Source organism: Geotrypetes seraphini, chromosome 8 (assembly GCF_902459505.1).
Source record: "Geotrypetes seraphini chromosome 8, aGeoSer1.1, whole genome shotgun sequence".
Taxonomy (NCBI): domain Eukaryota; kingdom Metazoa; phylum Chordata; class Amphibia; order Gymnophiona; family Dermophiidae; genus Geotrypetes; species Geotrypetes seraphini.
Genome location: NC_047091.1, coordinates 31575623 through 31602491, shown reverse-complemented (window position 1 = coordinate 31602491; position 26869 = coordinate 31575623). Strand labels below are relative to the sequence as shown.

Genomic DNA, 26869 nt, shown 5'->3' with positions numbered 1-26869 from the left:
AGGATATCCAGAATGAATATGTATGAGATGGGTTTGCATGCACTGTCTCCTTGAGATGCAAATCTATCTCATGCATATTTATTGCGGATATCCTGAAAACCTGACCTGTCTGTGGCTCTCGAAGACCAGAATTGAAAGGTGGAAAATATTAATTTTTTGGTGCAGATGGTACTAGGAGTTCCGACTGGCTGCAGATTTGTTTGACAGGGTTCCGAATTTATCCCATTGCATGCAGGAACATGCATTTCTTTTTCTTTTTAATTATTTTCATTTTTAAATCCAATAAATAATGCATCAGGTTATCAAGCAAATAATAGAATAGACAGCACTCCAAACAATCAAATGATATATAAGTACTTAACCCCCCCCTGGGAATCATAGGGAAATAATAATAATACTTAATATGAATCAATGGCACCATTTAATAATAATAGCTAATAATTAATTCTTACAAAAATTTGTTAATGGACCCCAATTCTCCTTAAATTTACTATGATGTTCATATGTTCAAATTGATATAAGGTTTTCCACCACAAACTGTAATTTAAGTTATCCCAAGATTTGCAATTTTTCGTAATAAGTTGTCATAATGAGAAGTCGCTTGGTCTGGTTTGGCTTAACACCATTTCCCTGGGCTCCGGCAACCAAGTTGTATTTGCATAGAAGCCCCGCCCCCCGGAGTGGAGAGCGGCGGGGGAGGAGCCTGAGGCGGGGCTGTGGGCTGAGCTTTTCTGATTGGCTCGAGGGCAGGCGGGGGCGGGTCGGAACGGTTGCTGCGAGGGACGCCTGGGAGGTTGGAAGGAAGCGCGCGCGCGCGCGCGCCGGGCTCTTCTAGTGCGTTTGCAAAGTGCAGAGGGATCGGGGGCGTCGAGGTGGTCGGGTCGGGGAGGGCAGCTGCACTTATTTGCAGGAGCAGAATGTCATGCACACGGTGGAGGAGCAGGAGCAAAAGCGGTGCATCGTCCTCTGGCTGACTTGGGTGGCAGTTCTGCCCGGCTGCATGGGGGTAGGCTAGAAACCTGTTTCCTCCCCCCCCCCATTTCCCTGATGCCGGGGGTTCTGTCGGCTGCAGCAGTTCAGCCAGTTGAGAGAAAATATTGAGGAAGGGAAAACCCATTTTTTTACTCCAGTGGATCTGCCCCCAGCTTTCTGCATTTCACCTTCCTGGATTGGACTGTGGTGCGGTAAGAAGGAAGGAGATTTGCAAGCTCTGTCTGCTGGGGTGAGGTCCTGGTATGTGTTAACCCTGAACTTGGCTTATCTCCTGTTGTTGAATTGCTGTGTGTGGGAGTGAGTGCTGACACAAATGCAACTGACAAGGTGCGGCCCACTGTCCAGGAAGGAGTTTGGGTTAAACTTGGGTCACCTAAGGTAGGAACTCAAGTGCAATAGGGGAGGGGAGCCAGAACCTGGCCTAAAATCGTTGATCTCCTCTATAGGTGCAACTGATTGATTTAGGTGGCCCTTGAGTGGCAGAATGTAAAGCAAGGCTTCTGGGTGGGGATTGATATGCTGAGAAGGCAAGAACAAGCAATGCCATCTTTATCAGATCTAGCACAGAGTGTATCTAAACTAAAGCTTAATTTTATAGACCTGGTCTTCAGCAGTTGCAAGCTGCTAGTTAAAGGTGCTCGACTCGGTTTACAATCATAAATTTAGCAGAAGACTGTAATCCAGAATGGCTTAGTTCCCAAAGTGTTTAGTAAACAGGAAAGTTTTCAGAGAGGGGCCTAGACTATTAAGTCAAAGCAGTAAGTCAATCCAGAGCTCAGTTAGTTTGGAAATGAGAGAGTGGCTGAATCTCTTGAAACTTCTGCATCCATTTGCTGCCAGGCAACTCATTCCACCCCCCACGGGTGCATTTCTGAAGAGCGTGCCTGTATAGGATGGGAAAAATATTATTCCCAGACACAAACAGTTGGCAAAAGAAAGCTGAAGGGGGAGAGAGATAGAAACCTCAGGCCCTATGAAGAGGATCATTTTCAAAGCTTCTCTGCATGTGAATATGTTTATTGGGCTTTATGAAGAGCTGGTGTACAACAGGTACAGTTTAATATAAAACTTAAAAGTTTTGTTGGCAGCATAACAATAGCAAAATGACCAGATATAAATACAATACAAGAGGTAAACTTGGAAATGTCATGTTGAAACCTACCATGAAACAGTGTCAACAATATATACTAGAGAATGACACGGGAAATCATTTTCCCGTCCCCGCGAGTTCTTTCCCTGTCCCTGCCCCATTCCTACAAGTTCTGTTCTCATCTGCACAAGCCTGAAACACTTTAAAATCCTAAGTAGCAACATTTTAGCACTCAGATTGTGATGTCATAATGCCTCATTCCACCAATGCCTAAGCTCCACCCTCATCTGCGCAAGCCTCACACTTTAAAATCCTAAGTAGCAACATTCTAGAGCTCAGACTGTGATGTCATAGTGCCTCATTCCACCAATAAGAACCAACCTCATCAGTGATGTCACAATGGCTTGATTGTCCTGTACTACTCCCCTCTGCCCTCCAACCCAGCCATCAGATGAACCGTTCCCCTTAACTGTATCCATGACATCCTGTTTGTCTGTCTTGGCTATTTAGATTGTAAGCTCTTTGGAACAGGGACTGTCTTCTTTGTGACTCTGTACAGCGCTGCGTACGTCTGGTAGCACTCTAGAAATAGTTAATAGTAGTAGATGCAAATGATGTTTCTACAGTTCAATGAGACACCTTACTATGTAGCCAGGGACAAGATGGGTGGTACAGAGTTCATTGGGCTAAATCAGGGTATCGCAAACTGTGTGCTGCCCGAGATTTGAGGTGTGCTTCGAGACGATGGGGAGGAGGAGAGGCAAAGGTTCTTGGGCCCATCTTGTTCAATATCTTCATAAACGACCTGGAAGAAGAATCAACAAGTAATTTAATCAAGTTTGCAGACGACACAAAACTATATAGGGCAGTTGGGTCACAAAAGGACATAGAAGAACTCCAGAGAGATTTGAACCAGCTAGAGAAATGGGCAGAAAAATGGCAGATGAAGTTCAACATAGACAAATGCAAAGTGATTCACCTGGGTAAGAAAAACAAGGAACATGAATATAAAATGTTAGGTGTAACATTGGGCAAGAGCGAACAAGAAGGGGACCTGGGGGTACTGATAGACAGGACCCTGAAGCCATCGGCTCAATGCGCAGCGGCAGCAAAGAAAGCAAACAGGATGTTGGGCATGATAAAGAAGGGAATCATGAGTAGATCAGCGGATGTCATAATGACACTTTATAGAGCAATAGTCAGATCACACTTGGAATACTGTGTCCAACACTGGTCTCCCTACCTAAAGAAGGATATAACCCTGCTGGAGAGGGTGCAAAGACGAGCCACGAAGCTAGTTAAAGGTATCAAGAACTTGAGCTACAAAGAACGCCTCGGAAAACTGGGATTGTTCACCCTCGAGAAGAGAAGACTGCGAGGGGACATGATAGAGACTTTTAAAATACTAAAAGGATTCGACAAAATAGAGCAAGAAACATCGTTATTCACATTGTCCAATGTGGCTCGGACAAGAGGTCATGGACTGAAGCTGAGGGGCAGCAGGCCCAGAACAAATATCAGGAAATTCTGCTTCACACAACAAGTGGTGGACGCTTGGAACGCACTCCCGGAGGAGGTCGTGATGGAGACCACCATTCCGGGATTCAAGGGCAAGTTGGATGCACACCTTCTCGCAAATCACATTGAGGGATACGAGTAAACAAGGTTTCTCAATAGGGAACACCTGGCTTGGCCTCCGCGAGTGCGGGTCGCCGGACTAGATGGACCTAGGGTCTGATCCGGCGAAGCCATTTATTATGTTCTTAATGGCTGACTGCCTACAGGACGTGCTGCTCGTGGCGAGAGACGCATTCCGTAGGCAGTCAACCAGCGCCAGTGCCTCTCCTCGTGTCTTCTTTTCCAGCACCCCCCCCCCCACACACTGGCGGCTCGGAGCCTATCTGGAGGACCTTCGCGCATGTGTGCGCGTGAACGGGATGATGTCACGCATGCATGTGACGTCATCATGTCGACGTCCGCGCACTTCCAGGTGCCTCGAGCCGCAGCCGCTACGTTTAGTGTGCCGCGGCTTGACAGAGCTTGTGAGACGCTGGGATAAACAGATGGCTAAACTGAATGCAAGTTCTTTGAACAGTTAAACGAGATATAAGGACCTAGTCTAAATGATTGGCTGAGCAATATTTTCTCGCGCTCCTCATCCTACCTAAGCTGCAGAAAATTATTAAAAACTAATCTATTTAACTGATTTGTAGCCTAAGACACCTTACCCTACCCTTGCTACCCAAGACCTCCCTCTGTACCTTCCTTCCTGATCTCCTTACTTTGACCCTTATTGTACCAGTTCCTTGCTTACATATATTAATTGTATCTGTATCTGCTGATTGTATCCATTTGCTGACTGTATCTGCTGATTGTACCCATTCGCCGATTGTCCAGCCCTTCTTTATTGTAAACCGCCTAGAACTATTATAGCTTTGGCGGTATCTAATATAATAAAATGCTAGGCCGCGCATGCGCACTCCCATCGCGTGTGTCCGTTTTCCGTGAGCTGTAGCGACCCGCAGATAGGAGTGCGCATGCGCTCCTTAGGGTTCCGTTTTTCCATCTGGCCTGCTCCCTGCCAGTTGGTCGCCTCCCTTGCCAGAGTTATTTTTTCTTTTTTTTTTTTTTTTTTTAATTCTTTATTTATAATTTTAATAATTGACAATAATTACAAGTCAATAAAAGAAAACATGCAGTGTAAATTGAAATTAAATCAAAATTCCAAACAGCTAAGGAATATCAAAATATACATCGCATTATTAGTCCACAATTTTGGAGACGAGGCTAATGAAAAAGACTGAAATAAGTCCTCAAGGCAATTAGTATAAGGCAAAAAGATAGGCGTTTTGAGTGCTCTTGAACCAATATGTTGAGCTTAACAAGAGAACAAGGCAGCTCATGAAGACTCTCTATCAGAAATAAATTTAGATAAATGCTGTGGATCATAAAATACATATCTATTCCCCCCATATGTCAAAACGCATTTACAGGGATATCTTAGGACAAAGGTCGCGTGCGTCCGTTTTCCATGAGCTGTAGCGACCCGCAGATAGGAGTGCGCATGCGCTCTTTAGGGTTCCGTTTTTCCATCTGGCCTGCTCCCTGCCAGTTGGTCGCCTCCCTTGCCAGAGTTATTTTTTCTGTTTAAAGGTGCCGCCAAGGCTCCTGTCACCAGCCACACCTGGCTAAACAGTAACACGCCGCGACTCACCCCCCCCCCCCGACGACCCTACCCGGCACAACTGAAACCCCCGTTGACCCTCCCACCGCTACAGGGCTGACAAACCCGGCAGGAGCAGCAGCATCCCAGGCACACTAAATGCTGCTTCGGCTCTTCTACTGGCCTAATTTCCTCTGCCGCGTCTCTGATGACATCATCAGGGACGCGGCAGAGGAAATTAGGCCATTAGAAGACCCAAAGCAGCGTTTAGTGTGCCTGGGACGCTGCTGCTCCTGCCGGGTTTGTCAGCCTTGTAGCGGTGAGAGGGTCAACGGGGGTTTCAGTTGTGCCGGGTAGGGTCGGCGGGGGAGGGGGGTGGGGGGAGTCAGGCAGGCATCGGGGTGGGGGGGAGTTTCAGTGGAAGGGGAATGGGAGGCAGGCAGGCTGGCATCGGAGGAGAGGTGGGGGGGGTTCAATGGAAGGCAGACAGGCAGGATGGCATGGGGGGGTTTTGGTAGAAGGGGGATGGGAGGCAGGCAGGCTGGCATTGGAGGGGGGTGGGGGTTCAATGGAAGGCAGGCACGCATGATGGCATGGGGGGGGTTTCCATGGAAATATGCTGCTCAGGGGGATGGGAGGCAGGCAGGCTGGCATGGGGGGGTTTCAATGGAAGGGGGATGGGAGGCAACGGAGGGGATGGGGGGTTTCAATGGAAGGCAGGCTGGCATCGGAGGGGGGGAGGAAGAAGGCACTGGGGGCACTAAGGACATAGAAAGGGGCACTAAGGACATAGGAAGGAGGCACAGGGAGATTCACAGACAGAAAAAATGACAGACAGGCAGCATGCAAGGAGAGAGAGACAAAGAAAAAAAATACCCAGACAGACATGAAGGGAAGGGGGGTCGACAAAGAAGAGGACTCGAGCCGCAAGGAAGAAGCTGGGCCTGCCTGCCTGTGGGGAATGCTATAAGGGAAGGGAGGGGCCATGGAGCAGGCTATACCACGGGAAGGGAGAGGAGCCGAACGGAGCAGCCAGATCGCAGCAGGACACAATGCGGGGGAGGGGCCGAACGGAGCAGGCCAGATCGCGGTAAGAGAAGAGAAGGGGTGGGGGAAATGCTGCAACTGCTGCACAGGGACCTGAAGGGGAAGGCAAATACCGCTGCTGCTGCACAGGGAAGTCGGGGGGGGGGGGGAGGGAAATGCTGTTGCTGCTCCACAGGGAAGTGGGGTAGAAATGCTGCTGCACAGGGAAATGGAGGCAAAGAATGACAGACAGGCAGCAGGAAGGAGGGAGACAGACAGAAAAAGGGAGCCAAGGAGAGAGAGAGAGAGACAGAAAGAAAGAAAGACAGACATATATTCTAGCACCCGTTAATGTAACAGGTTTAAAGACTAGTATAAGAAATAAATTATTATTATTATAGTCTCAGTTAGTGTGTTTAGCAAACTAGTCCAGGTGTAGAGTGAGGTCCGGATTATCTAAATGGCACCGGTAGGTGCCCAAACTCAGTAAAAAAAAAAAATGCTGTTAAGCGGCGTTTTTAACTGAGTTTCAAGGCTCTGGAATTGCACCTCCATAGGCGTTATAGTCCACCTGACGCCACTGTAGGCGTGGCTAATACCGGAAGTGGCGACAGGCGGCCTAAAGCATCTACGGAGGGCGATTCACATCAAAGGTAGGCCTGGAAAACCCCAGCCTACATTTCTGGTGCCTGCCTTTGCCGGAGGCGTGATGATTCTGTAACCGGCACCATCCTGTGATTAACGCACAGTCAGCGGCCACTTTTAAGGCCTGAGTGTATAGCGATAGTATAGATTGGCTGCACACAAAAATGTGTAGGTATATTCAGGAGTGGGCCAAAAATGTACGACTGCATTAGGAATACATGTCTACGTAACCCCCCCCCCCCAAAAAAAAAAAAAAAAAACAACAACAAAAAACATTTCCCCGCTGACGTCTGCACCAGCTGGAGGACAGGCATCGAAAATGCTAATTTGGGCTGGGTGTTACATGGGCACAATTGCCTGTTTCGTACTTTTGCCTGAAAAGTAAAGCAAACTTTTTGCACCTTCCACAGATAATTGCCACCACTTACGTGTAAGGTTTTCTGAGACGGGCACTTAATACGTGAAGGTTGCAAAGTGACCGCTTCCACCTGTTCCTGCCGACACTCAAAACGTAGAAGCTGCCTCGTATCGGTCTTTCAAAATGGCTGCTTCCCATTTCTACCTGTATATTTGCTGGTATCCTACAGAGCCGTTCGTAAAATACTGATGTAACTAAGCATGTACTGACCCGGCCCTCTCGATTCCTATCTTAAGGATCTGTGCAAAATGAGGCTTGTAGGGCCGGGGTAGGCAATGCTGGTCCTCGAGAGCCACAGGCAGGTCAGGTTTTCAGGATCTCCACAATAAATATGTTTGAGATGGATTTGCATGCACTGCCTCCTTGAGATGCAAATTAGAGAATGACACGGTGGTTGTTACCGAAAACGGTGACCAAAAAAAAGGTCACCGCGAGTTCGGGGACAAGGCCATTCACCGCCCCGTGGAGCGGTGAATGGTAGCACGGGGCGGTGAACAAGTAGTGAACGCGCGGTGAACGAGCGTTCGACCCGGCAGCCCACTCTCTCCCGCCGGCCGTCCATGCATCTCCCTCCCTCCTTTTCCCTTACCTTTTCTTCTTGAAACTGGCGATTTCTATAAGGCTACGAGCTGTATTACAGCCGGAGCCTTGAAGTCGCGTCACGTTGCCTGCTGGAAAAAGTCTCCTCTAACGCAACTTCCTGTTTCCGGTTGCATCGGAGGAGACTTTTCTAGCAGGCAACCCGACACGACTTCAAGGCTCCGGCTGTAATACAGCTCGTAGCCGTATTGAAATCGCCAGTTTCAAGAAGAAAAGGTAAGGGAAAAGGAGGGAGGGAGGGAAATGCACGGCTGGCCGGCGGGAAGGAGCTGCTGTACCGCGTGAAGGGTGCTGGGGATGGAGAGGAGAAGACGCTGAAGATGGGGATGGTGATGGGGCGGTGAAAGAGACAGCGGGGACGGTGACGGGGCGATGAAGGGGACGGCAGAGACAGGGACGGGGCAGTGAAAGGACCAGCGGGGACGGGGCGGTGCAGAGGATGGTGGTCCGGTGACGGGGACAGAATTTTTCCCCGTGTCATTCTCTAATGCAAATCTATCTCATGCATATTTATTGTGGATATCCTGAAAACCTGACCTGCCTGTGGCTCTCGAGGACCGGAATTGCCTACCCCCTATTATAGGGTGTTTTCCCAGGCACCAACTGGAGTGCTTACCTCATTTTCCATAGAGCCTTTTCTTTGTGCAGGTCCAGAAACAACCAGCAGATGGCGGCAATTACACAGATCCTGGTTACCCAATGTCGCAGCTTTGCCTTTTAATTGTAGGCAAAGCAGGTCAGGATTAATAGAGGCTTGTCCGGGTGGAGTAAAACCTGCTTTCTGCTGAATTCCTGAGCTGTGATTGGGTAGCTGTGAAACATTTCTCTTGTGTTACTAGGAACATAGCTGGCGATGCTAATTAGTCTATCCAGTCTGCCTGACTCAAATTCTTGCTCGCTGGATACATAAGCAGAAATATTAAGGCTAAGTTTTGATTAAAATGTTAATCTCACGATTAAAGGTATGTTATTGTTTTTTTTATTTTTCCGCCACTGCAGTTCCTTGTGACCGTGGACAAGTCACTTAACTCTTCATTGCCCAGAATGACGAGAAGCTGCAAAGGAGAATAAAAAGTAAATGACATACTTTTAATTGCATGAATTATTGCAGCTGCTTTGGGGCTTCCCCAAACCGGCTCTGCGCATGTGTCGAAGTCGCTCTCGGAGCGACTAGGTAGACAGGATTACAGCGAACCTCCATGCAAATCATTTGCGTGGAAACTTGTTGGAACGTCGATCGTTGTTCCACAATTGGCCCCCCAAAAATGAGCCAACAGTGACTCTCATAAGAACATAAGAATTGCCGCTGCTGGGTCAGACCGGTGGTCCATCCTGCCCAGCAGTCCGCTCATGCGGCGGCCCTTGGGTCAAAGACCAGTGCTCTAAATGAGTCCAGCTTCGCCTGCGTACGTTCCAGTTTAGCAGGAACTTGTCCAACTTTGTCTTGAATCCCTGGAGGGTGTTTGGTCATGGTCTTAGCGATCGTGTGTAGTGCATCTAACCCTTAGTGCTCAGCTTTCAGAGACAGCGGTGGATATGTCTGAGATTGAGTGAAATATTTCTGCCTTTCCACTCGGTGGCTTGGTTGTTATGTGTCCACCACTTTTCTTGTTTCGGAATCTGGCAAGTGCTCCGTTTTGCAACTCTTGCTTCCTTTCAGAGCAGATGCTTAGGAAACTGAGTGAAAGGTCAAGATAGTTATTTATTTTTACTTATGAATGAGATCTACAAGTGAATTGTGTAGTACAGGGTTTTCAGTTCTATATATTGGCCAAAATGTTATTAAATAAATATATATATACCTGTCCCACAAGAACTCGAGGCAGCCATTCAGCGAGAGGCTCAGCGTCAGGCAGGAGCGAAGAAAGATCGCTCACGCCTGTTACACCGCTGGGCCACGAGAACTCGAGGCAGCCATTCAGGGAGGAGCTAAGTGTGGAAAGCTCGCTCTTGCCCCGTATACCGCTGGACCACCAGGGATTCAAAAGGCACAAGGGGGGAGGTGGGAGGTTGTTAAAAAAAAATTGGCAGAGTGGGCCGGGACAGGTGACCTATCCCAAAAATAAGCCCTAGCATGATTTTTAAAGATGCTCCTAATATAAGCCCTACCCCGAAAATAAGCCTAGTTAAGATCAACCCCCAAAGTCCCCACCCCCCTGAATGTCCATGACGCTCCCTGACTCCATCCCTGACACTAATGCTGCCTGATTTGCTGAAAAAATTGGACTCATCAATTCAGCAACTCCCACCCCTGCTGCTTTAGGAGGCCTCAGAGCTGAGGTATGTCGGTCTCAAGGTGGGAGGGTCGGTGCGGTTCTGCTGCACAAGGGGATGGGTGAGAGGGGAGGAATGATGCTGCACATGAGGGGGGGAGAAAGGAAAGAGGAAGAATTGAGGTAGAGCAGGGGTGTCAAAGTTCCTCCTCGAGGGCCGCAATCCAGTCGGGTTTTCAGGATTTCCCCAATGAATATGCATGAGATCTATTAGCATACACTGAAAGCGGTGCATGCAAATAGATCTCATGCATATTCATTGGGGAAATCCTGAAAACCCGACTGGATTGCGGCCCTCGAGGAGGGACTTTGACACCCCTGCTCTAAGCTGAGCAGGAGTCCTCCACTTATAGCTCTGCCAGTGGGGGGTGCTATTGCACTATCACATTTTTCAGTGGCAAGGGCAGGCAAGCTCTGCAGAACTCCAGGGAACCTACCTGTCTCTAGAAATTGAAAACAAAAAATTGAAGCACCCCTCCAAAGAGTTACCAGATTTTACTTACTTTTTAAAAAAAAAAAAAACGTGTGTCCCAATTGGCTGTGAGATGGCAGTAGGACGCCTATCGCTCTCTGCATTCAGGATGTCTGTTTAGAGAATCAGGCCCGCAGTGTGTGGAAATGTGTGTGTTCCGTGTTTAACATCTGTATTTACCCTAGGAGTCCCTGGATCAGAAGAAGCCCAGCAGAATGGGAAAAACCTGAAGTGGAGCGTGAAGCCAAGTCAAGCCTCCTTTACCAGCCCTGCTCTCGGGTAACTGCAGCATGGCCCACCCCTCTCCAATAACACTGGAAGCTGCATTGATGAAAAGCACACATTGCTGGGAAGTCTTCAAAAACCCCAAACCTTGTGGACAGGATTAGGATGCTTAGGGCTTGGCATTGTATGCAGAAGGGTGTCATGGCGCAGCAGCCTATTTTGACTGAGATTCTGACCCATGCCGCAACTTGAGGCTCGGCAAAATTTCCAAACTTGGGGGTGGGCATAAAATTTCACACATGACCCACCCACAATGCATCTGAGAGTCTGCTGCAGAGAGCGCTTGGGGTTCCCCAGCAGATTTGATGAGGATTTCTGCTTGACTCCTTCATTAGCTGAAAGGATCAATGGCATCAAAGACTAAACCTCAGTGAACCCTTTTCTAATGGATGTTAGGCACAGAATAGGGGATTAAGGCCTGGTGTGTGTGCGCTTCTCTACCATGCAATTTCCAATATGGCAGATGAACAGATTGTTGCCCATGGATTTTGTGGAGCCACTCGTAAGAGCTTAGAAGGATCAGCTGTTTCCTGCTTCTAGGCAGGATCTGCTGTACCCAAACCTTCCCAGACAGATGTTTGATTGGTTTTAAATGAGACAATATCTAGGCAGAAATGTAGTAAAAAAAAGATCTCACAATACAGAGTTAAAAACAACCCCATGTGCATGATGTGTCAACGAAAAAGGAGTGAGGAAGGGACACAGAGTCAAACCGCTGTAAGGACAGTCAATTTATTGAAACATATATTCGTAACATATGTGTCATATACATAAAATCATAGCAGGCATAAAAATAAATGTACACCTGGACCCCCAAATATACAGTCTGAAAACATATATAATAAATAATATAAGGCATGTATGCACTAAAATACCAAAATATGCAGATAGATAGCAATATAAAGATATAAATACACAAAACCAGTAAATAAATGAGCATATGTAAAAGATGTGTGTATTACACAAACACGTCAAAATATGTGCAAATGGATAGACCAAACATGTATCAATATGGATAATACAAATGGAGCACAAGAGAAAAAGACCTGCAGATTTTGCCCCCCAAACTTTGCAATTTTTTCCCTCTACAAATAAAAATGTTGATATTCCTAAGTAGGTCCCATTCCAGACAGGAGCTTAGCGGTGGGAAAGTGTTCTGACTACAAAAGGGGAATATGTGTCCTTGAAATATCAGTTTAGCTATTTCTGGCTCCCTCTTTCCCTCCTCCTCTCAGTCTTATTCCTGGATTTCTGTTGTTTATTTCTCTTCGGTCTTTGTTAATCCCTCATGTGAGCTGCTGCAGCAATAAATTGTGGTAACTGCTTTTCTCACAGGCAGGGCAAGCTGAACGCAGAGGACGCAGATGATATGGTGAGGTCCTCCGGCGCGATGGCATCCAGCCAGGCCCAGTCGCTGCCGACGGTGGCATTTGGTCTAAGAGACAATCTCGTGAAATTGGAACTTTTGAAGCAGGAAGATTCCTTCACTTCTATCGGGAATTTCAGGTAACTGCACTTCAGAAGACGAGCAGTAGGAGAAAAGGTTTTGTATGTGTGGCTTTGGCTGATTATGATTAATGAATGGAACATTATAAGAAAGAGGGAGGAAAAAAACCTTATTTCCAAAAATATCATACTAAAAAAAAAAAATCATTTTTTTCAGATAATCTTCAGGGGGAAAGATAGACTGTTTTCAAACAACCAGACCATTGGATCTCTTAACGTCAAGTTTCAAGTTTATTAATTGATTTGTTCAATCGCTTAATCTGGTTTCTAAGCGATGTACAATAAAATATGCATACATAAAGAGACAAAAACATTACATACACTTAATTAATTATAATATAAACAAAAGGAAAGAGGGGATGAAATCCATTTTTATAGTAAAGAAAGGACATACATGGTAAATACAAAAGGAAACAGGGAAGAGAAAAAAGAAATAAAAAATAAAAATAACACTTTATAATAAAATTTAATTAAGTAGCAAATGCATCTTTAAATAAAAAGGTTTTTAATTCGCTTTTAAATTTCCCAAATACCTTCTCCTCCCGTAAAAACATGGGAAGCGCATTCCAAATCTGGGGAGCTGTGCATGAAAAGATAAATTGTCTTCTTGTACTAATAATTTTTAGTGAAGGAATTGATAAAAGGTTCCGTTCACTAGATCGTAAGGTTCTTTTAACTGAATATGGAATAAGCAACCTAAATAAAAATGCTGGAGTCTTATTTTCTAATGTTTTAAAAATAATTGTACATAATTTATGCGTAATTCTATGAATGACTGGGAGCCAATGAGCCTTTTTAAGGAGTGGTGTCACATGATCAAATTTTTTAGATTTTGTTATTAATTTAATAGAAGCATTTTGAATAATTTGTAATCGTTTAATTTCTTGTAAAGCAATTCCTGTAAATAATGAATTGCAATAATCGATTTTAGACATCACCAGAGAGTGGATAAGAATATTAAGTGCTTTGGGACAGAGAAATTTAGAAATAGATCGAATTTTCCGCAACCTATAGAAGGTTATTCCCGATCCCAATTTCCCATGAGTAGGGTTACCAGAGGTCTGGATTTCCCTGATATGTCTTCCTTTTAGAGGACTTGTCCGGGCATCCGGATGGCTTTTCAAAACCCGGCACTTTGAGTTTTGAAAAGCTTCCAGCTAGGAGTGACGTTGGTACGGCATCTGCACATGCGTGGATAAAGTGCGGTGATGTTACGTGCATTCATGCATGTATATGACATCATCATGATGCACCAGTACATGCGCAGATGCTGTCCTGACAAGTGAACGGGTTGAGGGGGCCTGACTCGGGTGGAACTGGGTGGGGCATTGGGGCCGGGCCATAGGTCTGGAGTAAGGAGAAATGATTACAAATTAAGAAACTAGACTGCGATCTGGAATAACTGGGCGTTAAATATTATGGAGTTGTTAGGGCATCGCATTTAACTGCACAATCTGAAAAAATGGGTTTTGGGGGGGGGGTTGAAAATAAGGTTTTGTTGAAAAAAATTTTCTTCCCTCTTTCTTATAGTATTGGATTTTTGTGAGTGGGTTGTTTATATTATGTATTATTTGACCCTATGATTTTGATGATAATTAACTGGAGCAAGCATAAGAATAGCCTTACTGGATCAGACCAATGGTCCATCAAGCCCAGTAGCCTGTTCTCACAGTGGCCAAGCCAGGTCCCTAGTACCTGGCCAAAACCCAAGGAGTAGCAACATTCCAGAATCTCAAAGAATAGAAAGATTCTGGAACCCCAATTAGAGCAACATTCCAAAGCTCAGATTGTGATGTCATAATGCCTCAGTCCACAGTGCCTCAGAGCCAACCTCATCAGTGATGTCACAATGGCTTGATTGTCCAATACTTGGAACACTTAAGAGCATAAGTACAGCCATACTGGGTCAGACCAAAGGTCCATCAAGCCAAGTAGCCCGTTCTCACAGTGGCCAATCCAGGTCACTAGTACCTGGCCAAAACCCAAAGAGTAGCAACATTCCATTCAGAATCCCAAAGAGCAACAAGATTCCGGAACCCCAAAGAGTAACAAGATTCTAGAACCCCTAAGAGTAGCAACATTCCATGCTACCGATCCAGGGCAAGCAGTGGCTTCCCCCATGCCTTTCTCAATAACAGACTATGGACTTTTCCTCCAGGAACTTGTCCAAACATTTTTTTAAAACCAGCTATGCTATCCAGGGGAGTGGGGAGTGGGGGGTGGGGGGGGGGGGAACGACTGCAATGCTGAGGACTGCATTGTTCTTTTTCTATCCCCGACAGGGTTGGTTTGGGGGCTTCTCTTTTTCATTCTTTGTTGCACTGACAGGTTTTTCGTTGGAACATACAACGTAAATGGCCAGTCCCCGAAGGAGAGCCTAAAGCCTTGGTTAAGCTGTGACCCCGAACCCCCTGACGTGTACTGCATTGGGTATGTGCCTTATCACGCCTCATTTACATGTGGTCAATAAATCAACAAAGTGACTTGTTTACTTGGCTAATTATCTTTCTGTTGGGTATATGAGGTATCCCCTGCCTCTTGGTGCTTTTGCTTAACACATCACTAAAACAGATGTGTTTGCAAATGTGTCAGCTGACTTATATAGTCTGTATTATTGCAACAAGATAAGGCCCCCTTTTACGAAGCCATGTTAGACCTTTTTGTCATTGGCCGCGGCGATATTAGCTCTGACTCTCATAGGAATTCTATGAGTTTCGGAGCTAATACCACCGTGGCCGGTGATAAGCCTAACGCGGCTTCGTAAAAGACGGGTAAATTATGTTACACTAAGGTCATTGTATCCAAAGGATGAGAGCTTTTAATGTTAATTGTAGCTTATCATTTTTTTTGTGAATAGAGGACCTTTTTTCTACTTTCAGGGGAAAAGGATGGGAAAGGGGCTATATTATAAAACCATTATTACATTATAGTTTGTATTGCATAGTATGTTCTTAGATATAAAGGTTTTAGTTATCAGCTTAGTGATTGTTCTTTATCATAATGACAATAAAGATATTTAAAATAAATGACTTCTAAAATTCACCCAGCAGAAGAAGTTTTACAACTGCATCTTGTCTTTCAGTCGTGGATCAGTCCTTGTCTGTCAAAAGGATGTATTTAGAAGCTAATGTGGAAGGGGGTTTATAAATCATTGTGTTGCTTGCCTATAGGATTAACTCTCTTTTCCGTAACAGCTTTCAGGAACTCGACCTCAGTAAAGAAGTATTTTTCTTCAGTGACACGCCAAAAGAGGAGGAGTGGTTTAAAGCTGTGTCGGACGCTCTGCACCCTGGCGCCAAGTATGCAAAGGTGAAGCTATACCATCATCTCTTAGAACTTTTAATACTATTTGGTTTGCTGCCTCTGGTGGTGGATGTGTGAAATGGCCTCCATGTGGAGGTGCTGGAAATGAATACTGTATTGGAATCCAAGAACATTTGAGACAAGTATGGAGAATGGCTAAGGTAGAAGAAGGATGGAACAGATGAGCAGATTAGATAGGGCATATAGTCTTTATCTGTCCTTAAGAACATAAGAATTGCCATATTAGGACAGACTGAAGGTCCATCAAGCCCAGTATCCTGTTTTCAACAGTGGCCAACCTAGATCCCAAGTAGTAAAACAGATTTTAAGCTTGGAATAAGCAGTGGATTTCCCCAAGCCATCTCAATAATGGCCTTTGGACTTTTCTTTTAGGAAATTATCCAAGCCTTTTTAAAACCCTGCTAAGCTAACTGATTTCACCACATTCTTCGACAGTGAATTCCAGAGTTTTCTAGGTTTCATATTCCTGTAAATGTCTGCGGTTCTCCCTCGGGCCAAGTGTGCCACCTTTGAGGCATACCTAGGCCTCACCCATTGCATTGGAAATTGGGTTGAATCCAAGTCCCCCAAAGAGTGTTTCAGGGCTGAAGGAGAGGGTTAAGTCTATAAAAATGAATGTGCTTTACTTAAGATGAAACACCATGAAATTCTTATTTAACCGACTGATGCAAAATCTCATTGGGAGCGCTTCTCTGTGTGTTGTGTAGATCAAGCTTATCCGGCTTATTGGCATCATGCTGCTGCTCTATGTCAAAAGGGAGCATGCGTGGAATATTTCGGAGGTGGAGGCGGAGACGGTTGGAACGGGCATTATGGGGAGGATGGTAAGAAGTATTTGAAATGCAAGTGTTTTTTACCAGGTCAGAAGACAATTGCTTTCTATGCTTATAGCTAGCATCCACTGCTGCCTGTAGGGGGCGGTGCTTCAGTATAGTGTTTTCGATCACTAGGGACAGGCATGTTCCCTGGAATCCTGCAAAACTTGCCTATCCCTCATCATTGAAAATATGATAGTGAAACAGCGCCCTCCACTGGCAGCTTAGAGGGAAAAGTGCTGGCATCGCCTTTATTTTTAAATGACTTTGGGTTGTTCTGTCTGTTTCTTCTTTGTGTGCTTGCACTTGAACACTGAGATGAATATTCACTGCACATTTGATTTGAATCCATCTCATTTCCATGTCCAGACACGCACTTATTTTTACCCACAAGAATCTTTGGTGCATATTTTTAATGTTGTTTAATGTGCAGAGATTGGAAGCATTTTTGCTCCGCCCACTCAGTCAGATATTTAGCATAGCCGTGAATATGCATGAGAGAGATTTTGCATGCACTGCCTCCATGTTATGCAAAAACAGCTTATGCATATTCATGGTGGATCCCAAGGAGCCACAGGTCTAACTTAAATATCAATGCCACCTACTGTATAAGCAGTTGGTGATGCCTGAATCGGCACACAGTTTGCAAGAGCTCTCCTAAGGTTGCAGCTCTTCTTGGGTAAAAAATGCAAATTTGTTGGGCTCATTCTTTGTCTTGATAAATTCCTGACTGACCATCTCGGCTGGTTTGCTGTATTTCCAGGGCAACAAAGGTGGGGTCGCGGTGAGGTTTAAGTTCCACAATACAAACGTGTGTGTGGTGAATTCCCATCTGGCTGCCCACGTTGAGGAGTGTGAGAAAAGGAACCAGGACTACAGGGACATCTGTTCCCGGATGCAGTTCTCCCAGCTGGACCCCACTGTACCACCACTTACCATCAACAGGCATGAGTAGGTACTATGGGTTTATTTTGCTGGCTTAATTTAAATCATGGTTTTTGAACATATAAATAGTCTTACTGGGTCAGACCAATGGTCCATCAAGCCCAGTAGCCTGTTCTCAGGGTGGCCAATCCAGGTCCCTAGTATCTGGCAAAAAACCAAACAGTAGCAACATTCTATGCTACTGATCCAGAGCAAGCAGTGGCTTCCCCCATGTCTTTCTCAATAACAGACTATGGACTTTTATGTGACGCTCAAACATTAGCTTAGTGAAGATGTGTTCTCTTTTCTACTTGCAGACCCACGATACTAATGTAGAGCTCTCTTAAAGAAGAAAAGAAACTTAGGACTTGATGCTCATAAATGCGCATCCCAATGGCAGGCAGTGGTAAATGTCCTATCACAGTTCGGCAGCCAATCGGGATGCATACTTTTTTTTAAAAAAACCTCCCTGAGGCAAGACACCCACCTTGTAGGCCTCTGGGACTCACGAGAACTGACAACAGCCATTTAGGGAGTGGCGCGGGACCAGTCAGGTGTTCGAAAAGCTTGCGCCTGCCTTGTGCGCCGCTCCCCCGCAACAGGTGAAGAGGCAGCCATCCTGCAAGAGAGGGGCAGGAGTGCCTGCCTGCCACTATACCTGCCCTGTGCCCTGGCCTGGCTGACCACCAGAGGAGAGACAGGGTACAGGGCAAGGCGGTGGAACAAGGTACACCATTTGGTTCAGAATTTTTTTTTTTCTTGGTTTTCCTCCTACATTAAGTGCGTCTTATGGTCAGGTGCGTCTTATAGAGCGAAAAATATGGTATATATTGCCAGAATGTGCCAGGACTAACTTGCTGAAAGTGCTGATGATTTATGGGGTAGGGGATTAAGTCAATCAGAGGTAATGAATATGCTTGCTTCACTAATAAATTAAAAAGATAGGACGCATTAGTGTTCTCAAGAGCTTGAGTAGAAGAATAAAAGGCATTTGACTTTTTTTTAACATTATACAGTAACATGACAAAGAGGAATTATGGATAGCATTGGCAGTTGAACTATGAGTCAGCAGGCAGCTAATAGTGGACAGAAGGGAGGAGTTGATGGCCCAAAAGAGGGGAAGTTGAGCATCTCGACAGAAGGGCTTTTGCAAAGGTGGAGGGGGGCTCTGGACCCAAGTCTTGTACCGTATAAGGGAAACTGTAAATAAGAGTAGGGGGCTCTGAGCCTGAGAGAAAGGGGAGATGGAATCGGGGGTGGGAATTCACGGGGGGTGCTCGGGGTAAGGGGATAGATTGTAAGCCACCTCTGTCTTCCCCAGTGAGACAAAGTGGACAGGATTTGATGGACAGGAAAAGCATGTTTAGAAAATACATAAGCAGATGATGAAAAAGAGAAGTGTGTGCCTGCCTTTGATGGACACCCTTCTTGCAAGAAGCATGACAATAAACTCCTTTGCTGCTTCATTGGTGTGTCTTGTATACCTGTGTGCATTTCTAACAGTGCTCAAAAGGGAGACGAGGGTACCAAAGTTTCAGCTTTTAATAAAGATGCTTTCTTCTTTTCTGAGGGGAGAGATCATTGTATTTTATAGTATTTATTCTCTTGTGGGAGGTTGGGGAGTGCATCTCGGTTGGGTTGACCTTTGTGCTGGTTCGACAGACTTTTTAACTTCTGAAAAGTTGATTTTGTTGTGTTTTACTCAGTGTCATCCTGTGGCTTGGAGACCTCAATTACCGAATTAAAGATCTTGATCTGGAAAAGGTTAAAAAGCTGATTGAGGACAGGGATTTCCAAACACTTTATAAATATGATCAGGTAATAGTGATGATTGATGTCTTGGGTGAAATGAAGGTAAATTTGAGGCAAGCAGGGAGTATGGCATACCTGGTTTGAGCCCCTACTAATAGACTGACAGGAGGGGGTTGTTTTTTTGAGGGGGGAGGGGGAGGAGTCAGTTTTGGGTGATTCAGGTTGATTGGCTTGATTTTGGGTCTCAAAGTCTGTAGAGGACAGTTGTCTCATGTTGCTGTAGCACAGGGAAAGGGGCGAGAGAAGAAAAAATCTGGAATCCCCAAATGAAACCAAAATAAAACTCTCCATGTGTTTTTTGTTTTTGTATCACCAGCTTAAGATCCAGGCAGATGAAAGAGGTGTGTTTGAAGGTTTTACAGAGGGGACAATAGCTTTTCAGCCGACGTACAAGTATGACACTGGATCTGATACCTGGGACACCAGGTCTGTGTTTGGTATTGCATTCATCCCTACTAAAAATGCTTTGAAAATGCTTCATCTGTAATTGTATTACTTTGTAGTAGCAGGAACTGATAGGGTTAATGCATTGATGTTCCTTTAACCATAAAGCTCTATGACCTCATAATGCAAGTGCTAAAAACCTTAGCCTATAACCATTAAGCTTTTCTGACCTCACAATCGAGGTGTAAAGAGCCTTAGCCTATAGGGAGAGGAGGAGATAGTGGATGCTGCGGATGGGCAGGCTGGATGGGCCATTTAGCCTTTATTTGCCGTCATGTTTCTGTGGGAGAGAGAGGTGCCACTGTAATGACCGAATTTACAGCCTTGTAACCAAGCTGAACGGTCTTACTGGGATGCTGGAATTTTGCTAAAAGTTTTAAGTAGTAGAAAAGCGGAGAATGAACGTAGAGTTTTTCAGGGTTCTGGCAGGTGCCCATTTCCAGTGTCCTTCCAAACTGGCATAAGCTTGGCTGTCCCTTTGCCTTTTCTTAATCTCGGGTAACTGTCCGTTGTTCCAGTGAGAAGTGTCGAGCCCCCGCCTGGTGCGACCGCATCCTTTGGAAGGGGAAGCACATCGCACAGCTGGATTACCGAAGTCACATGGACTTGAAGACTAGTGACCACAAGCCTGTCAGCTCCTTGTTCGACATTGGAGTAAGTGCAGGAGTTAAATTACAAGAAAATGACGCACAGGAAATGCAACCTAAATACTTGTAAGCAATGCCGCTGCGTTTGTTTCCTTCCTGCAACAGTGTAATTCTACTGTTGCATGTTTAATACAGGCTCATGGAAGTGCTAAACCAGTTTGTGATCTGAGCATTGTGTAGAACCCCCTATGGGGTAATTTTTATAAAGCTTTTTCCGCAAGTGAAGCATTTTTTTTATACATGGGGAAAAGTTCTTATAAAATTATGCAGCTAAATAAATGTGCAGGTGTGTTTATTTGTAAAGTGCATGTTCAGGGACAACGGACCACCTTTTAGTTTGGGGGGGGTGGGTGGGTGGGGGGACAAGAAAGTCAATCTCTGGCCCTGCCCCTATGTTCCGTACTTTCTGACACTAGGGTCTCCTTTTACTAAGATGCACTAGCATTTTTAGCCCAGGCAGGATTTTAGCACGTGCTAAACCCACTCTACGCTGGCGTCAAGGTCTAGCGCGCATGGCAATTCAGCGGGCGCTATTCCGTGCGTTAAAGCCCTAACGCACTTTTGTAAAAGGAGCCCTAGGTTTGGCAAATTCTGGTAGGCAACATTGACACAATAGGGGAGAAAATGAAGTCAAACACTCATACTCCATAAAAAAAAAATAAAAAGACCTAAACCTTGTACACGGAATGCAAAAACAAATCCATTTTTTAAAAATAGGTGGAAAAATCATAGTAACATATAGTAACATAGTAGATGACGGCAGATAAAGACCCGAATGGTCCATCCAGTCTGCCCAACCTGATTCAATTTAATATTTTTTATTTTTATTTTTTAATATTTTTCTTCTTAGCTATTTCTGGGCAAGAATCCAAAGCTTTACCCGGTACTGTGCTTGGGTTCCAACTGCCGAAATCTCTGTTAAGACTTACTCCAGCCCATCTACACCCTCCCAGCCATTGAAGTCCTCCCCAGCCCATCCTCCACCAAACGGCCATACACAGACACAGACCGTGCAAATCCTCAGACCTGCTGTCTATTCGAAAGACCTTAGGTCAGGATGAATAACTTTGGAGGCATAAAACAGCTCTTTGAGCGTACATAATAATCAAAATTGTCTATTCTATTTTCTATAACATTTATAGTTCGCTCTAATCTTCAATCAGATTCTAACCAGATAACTATTTTAGAAAGATACATCTAGGCGGATAACAATATTTAAAAATCATTTTTTTTTTTCCATAAGTTTTATTATAATTTGAATAATATATTATCCATTAATAACAGGGAAAAAAAAGAGAAATCTCCAATCAAAGTACATAATTTCATCATACATAAATCCTTTTTTAAGCCCACAAAAACCGGGGGACAGGATAGAATAGAACAGAAAAAAAGTAAAGAAAAGATAAAGGAAAGATTCTCGGCTCGCCTAGAACAAGAAAAAAAAAAAAAAAGTAAAAGAAGATAAAAGCAAAATTCTCAGCTCGACCTACGCGAACCTTATATCAATCCTTGCTATTATGGGGATACATGCCGCCTCATAAATCTTAGGGATGAAGCAATACTGAAAAAGAAATAAATAACATTATTTTTGCTCACGTGCAACTAAAAATTGTTGCAATTGAATGGGATCCCAGAAAACATATTCAACATCATGTAACTTGACTAAGCATTTACAGGAAAATTTTAAATAAAAAGACGCCTCTAGAGCCAAAACTCTAAGCTTTAACTTCAAAAATTCTTTCCTTCTAAATTGAGTAGCTCTTGAGACATCGGGAAAAATCCTAAGTCATCACAAAATTTAGTTAACCTATTTTTTTCCTGTTATTAATGGATAATGTATTATTCAAATTATAATAAAACATGAAAAATATAAAAATCAAAGTTCTCAACAGATTTACAATAAATCAATTAAAATAATGAGATTTAGAAATTTTTCATAAGGTATAATATGAAGAAGCTTTTCTTAATTCAGTAGGAAGATCATTCTAAAGTTTGGTTTCAAAAGATTTACTCATCAAAGACGTCAAACAAATACATTTACTTGTTAAATAACAGCTTCAAAGGGTGCTGGAAACGAGAAGCAATCCTACTTTCTGGAAACGATAAATATCTTAATAAACCTTCAGGTAATGCAACCACTTTAAAATTTATTCTCTTCTCAACCGTCAACCAATGCAGTTGATTTAAAAATGGAGACACCTACTAAACTAAACCTTAAGTTTATATACTGCATCATCTCCATGGATGTGGAGCTCGGCATGGTTTACAAGAACTTAAAATATAGGAAGAGAAGGAAAAAAAAGGTTTCTCCTAGGACAAACAAGATGAGTCAGCCACATATGGGTGTTGTCCCAACAGCTCCCAATTTGCGGATAAGCTCTCCAATAGCTCAGAGAGATTTTTTTTTTTTCCTTCTCTCTGAGCACGTGCAGTGCCTGGGTCCCACTGGGCATACCCGAGCCCTACCCGCTTCCCCCTAATCCCCAGCCTTTAGTTTCCACCCGTTCCCATCGGTCGTCGGCACGGTTTACAAGAACTTAAAATATAGGAAGAGAAGGAAAAAAAGGTTTACCTGAACTTATATATAGAAGAGAAGAGTAAGGGGGGATAGAATTACATTTTAATGAAAAGCCAGGTTTTCAGTTGCTTGCGGAATAATTGGAGGGAGCCCAGGTTCTGCAGCGGGGTAGTAAGGTCGTTCCAAAGACCTGTGATTCTGAAGAGAAGGGATTTTCCCAGTTTGCCTGCATAGCGAATACCGTGTAGAGAGGGGAAGGATAGTTTATACCTTTGGGCGGTCTGGTAGAGTCAGGACTCGAGGAGTTATAAGATAGTGGGATTAAGGGAGGAAGGATGCTGTGAATGTTCTTAAAAGCCAGGCAGGAGCATTTGAAATGGATTCTGGAAATCACTGGGAGCCAGTGAAGTTTAGCTAGGATCATATGTCTTAGCTTTGAATATCAGACGTGCCCCTGAAGGAATTACAACCTATAATTCAACTTCAGTGTAATATCACAGTACAATGAATTACAACAGCGCATCGCAAACTCTGTGCCCCGGTGGATTCCAGGCGTGCCCCAAGAGGCTGGCGAGGAGGAAAGGCACTAGCGGACTGCTTACAGGATGTGCTTCTCGTGGCGAGAGGCACGTCCTGTAGTCAGTCAGCCTGCACCTCCTCACCTCTCCTTCTGCCGCACCCCAGACCCCGCCGGCGGTAATAGGAGGCTCGGAGCTGGAGGACATCCCGTGCATATGCGGACGTCGACATGGTGACTGTGCATTTCCGGGTGTCCTCCAGCCGCAGCCCTGAGATTAGTGTGCCGCAGCTTAAAAAATTTGCGACACACTAAATCAGGACTGCCCAAGTCCGGTCCTTGAGATCTACTGGCAGGCCAGGTTTTCTGGATATCCACAATGAAAATGCATGAGAGAGATTCGCATACCCAGAAGGCAGTGCAGGCAAATCTCTCTCATGCATGTTCATTGTGAATATCCTGAAAACCTGGCTTGCCAGTAGATCTCGAGGACCGGACTTGGGCAGCCCTGCACTAAATTATAAGAATCTAACGGGTAAAATAATTGCCCTAACTATAGTTTGAAAACTATTAATAGAAAGGACTGAACGTATTGCACATAGCTGATGTAATAACCCCCCCTAAAAAAAAACCAACCTCTTACTCAGGTCAGCGTTTCTACATTTCTTTGACAGGTGAAAGTAGTGAATGAAGAGCTATATAGGAAAACCTTTGAAGAAATCGTCCGCTCCATGGATAAATTAGAAAATGAGAACATCCCATCGGTGTCGCTGTCCAGAAGGGAGGTAGGTGTGCATTTCATTTTCCTTTTATTTCCTTTTTTATTCTGCCTTTGCCCAAGGCAGAGTACAAAAATACATAATCATTAAACAAAACACACATTACACAGTCACAAGCGATTCTATGGTGGTCATAAAAGTTACATTACATTAGTGACTTTTATTCCACCATTACCTTGCGGTTCAAGGCGGATTAGAAAAGATGTTATCTGGACAATTCCAGCAGAGTTACATAGTTGAGCGGGTTATTTGGGGGGATTGAAATGCTTCCTGTGGAGTTAGTTTGTCATGATGGATTTCTTGAATAGCAGGGTTTTTATTTCTTTTCTGAAAGTTTCGTAGTCTGGTGGCGTGATCAGTAGATAGGGGTCAAGTTTCGATGCCTGCGTGGCCAGTAGGCCATCGTACATTTTTATTTTTGCATTTGACGTCGCTGATTGGGGGTGCATGAATGGTGTCTGGGCTCCCCTGAGCCTGGTTGTGGCAGGTTGGATAGGGCAGTTGTTCAAGTAAGTTGGTCTGTCTCCATTCATTGCTTTAAATAGTAGACAGTAGAATTTGAATTTTGTTCTTTCTTGCATTGGGAGGCAGTGTGATTCGAGGTATGCGGCGGTAATGTGGTCGTATTTCTTCAGCGAATGGATCAGCCTCAGGGCTGTGTTTTGTACTGTTTGTAGTTGCTTTTATCATGACTGCGGGGCAGGGCATATAGAGGATGTTGCAGAAGTCTAGAAGTCCTAGGACTAGGGATTGGACCATGAGCTGGAACTGTTTTCTGTCGAAGAAATTTTGGAGTTGCCTTAAGTTTCGCATGACCGCGAATGATTTCTGTATTGTTTTTGTTGATTTGTGGTTGCATAGTACAGCTTCTGTCTATCGTGACTCCCAGAAGTTCTCAAAATCTAACACCGGATTCTAAAATTGGCGCCATACCGCTGCCTAACTTAATTGGCTTAATTGGCACAGTAATTGACAGCGCCGTTTAAAAAAAACAATTAAAAATCCACTTTAAAAAAGTAGGCGCTGGCGAGCACCTGCACAGGCAGGCATCGGAATCGCGGTTACATCATGGCGCCTAAGGTCAAGGTAGGCGTGGTTATAGCCAGAAACGACCTGAGGCGGCGTTAGGTGCGATTCTGGTAACACTGCCTACGCATGATTGACGTGTGGCCGGCACCATTTTAGGAGGCACCGGCCAATGTAGGGGGGCCTAAATCCAGAATCCAGGCCAAAATGTTTAAATAATCTTTTTGTATTTTCTTTCAATCTGTGACCGATATCAATACGGGCACTTTTCTGTAGCCTGTGCAGTGGCAAAATATGTGAACACTCGAAGTTGCACATTTAGGGCTGTATCATAGCACCAATTCCTGCAGCCAAATTTGGGCGACAGGAGTCAACGCCTGCTGAAACCAGTTTGTAATTCCTGGTACCCCAATTTGGTCACATGGTGGAAGCCTGGAGAGGAGGGTCATTTTTATTTCTTCTACTACAACTAATCATTTCAATAGCTCTACATAGAAGAGACAGTCCCCGCTCAAAAGAGCTTACAGTCTAGTCAAGACAGACAAGCTGGACAAGAAGGTGCATCAATACACAGTGCTCGGGTGGGGGAAATACAGAGGGAACGATAAGACGGATATTGGTGCTTAGCAGGTGGGTTGGAGTTTGGAGTTGAAAGCAGCTTCAAAGAAATGGGATTTGAAGACTGACGTATCAAGTCGGGCAGTTTGTTCCAGCAAGGGACGGGGTCTGGAGTTGGCTGTAGAGGAGAAGGGTGCAGATAAGAGAGACTTTTTTGGTGTATTGTATTTTCTCCCTTAAACCCTAATTTTATGTATTTTGTATGGGTTTTGTACATTGTGTTGTGAATATATGTAAGGCTATTCTGTACATTGTATTATATTTTACTATGTCTTAGATTGAAGCTGCCCTGACGGTTTTCCCTAGGGCGGGATAGAAAATTTTAAATAAACTTAGAAACTTATCCAATGAACGGAGTGCCCGAAGGGGGGGGGGGGGTGGAGTATGGAGTGAGAGGAGAGATACCATATTTACCCAGGTGAATCATTTTTGAAAATTGCCTCCTGTGTAAGCTCATGCTTCGCACCTGGCTGCTGAGTTTTAGTCCGGTGAAACGGTAATAAACAGTTTGGGTCCACAGAGTGCTTTTTTCCTCCAAAGATCCTAATGTGGTCTTTCCATTTTAACTTTTGCACCAACATGAAAGCCAGTTTTGGGGTTTATTTACACTTCCCCCTCCCCATTTGTGGTTTCGGTAATCATGATTTCACATATTCGTGATTTCACATATTCGTGATTTTGGGGGGAGGGGGAAAAAAGAAAAAAAAACCCCATTGTTAAGTCTTCCCCCCGGCATCCCGGCCTTACCTGGTGGTCTAGCGGGCTTTTGGGGCAGGAGCGATCTTCCTACGCTCCTGCCCCGTGCAGATCGCCATTAGGAAATAGCTGTAGGGAGTTCCCGTCGTAGTCTCGAGAGACTACGGGAACTCACAGCAGCCATTTCCTAATGGCGATCTGCACGGGGCAGGAGTGTAGGAAGATCACTCCTGCCCCGAAAGCCCGCTAGACCCCCAGGTAAGGCCGGGAGGGAGGCG

General features: G+C 44.7%; 1 protein-coding gene across 10 annotated transcripts in view; it reads left to right on the top strand.

Moving 5' to 3' along the window:
• INPP5B (inositol polyphosphate-5-phosphatase B) overlaps positions 1 to 26869 on the top strand; it is a 117201-nt gene that overhangs the window by 56759 nt on the left and 33573 nt on the right. For 5 of the 10 annotated variants that reach the window (XM_033954317.1, XM_033954316.1, XM_033954315.1 and 2 more), the window contains 10 exons: positions 10866 to 10959; positions 12301 to 12471; positions 14800 to 14901; positions 15666 to 15780; positions 16503 to 16619; positions 17374 to 17561; positions 19241 to 19352; positions 19663 to 19772; positions 20309 to 20444; positions 24147 to 24257. In XM_033954317.1, coding sequence (XP_033810208.1) covers positions 10866 to 10959; positions 12301 to 12471; positions 14800 to 14901; positions 15666 to 15780; positions 16503 to 16619; positions 17374 to 17561; positions 19241 to 19352; positions 19663 to 19772; positions 20309 to 20444; positions 24147 to 24257 — 1256 coding nt within the window. Of the gene's footprint in view, positions 1 to 779; positions 1234 to 8934; positions 9010 to 10865; positions 10960 to 12300; positions 12472 to 14799; positions 14902 to 15665; positions 15781 to 16502; positions 16620 to 17373; positions 17562 to 19240; positions 19353 to 19662; positions 19773 to 20308; positions 20445 to 24146; positions 24258 to 26869 lie in introns of those variants that run through there. The other 5 variants (XM_033954323.1, XM_033954320.1, XM_033954322.1 and 2 more) reach the window with 5 other exon arrangements.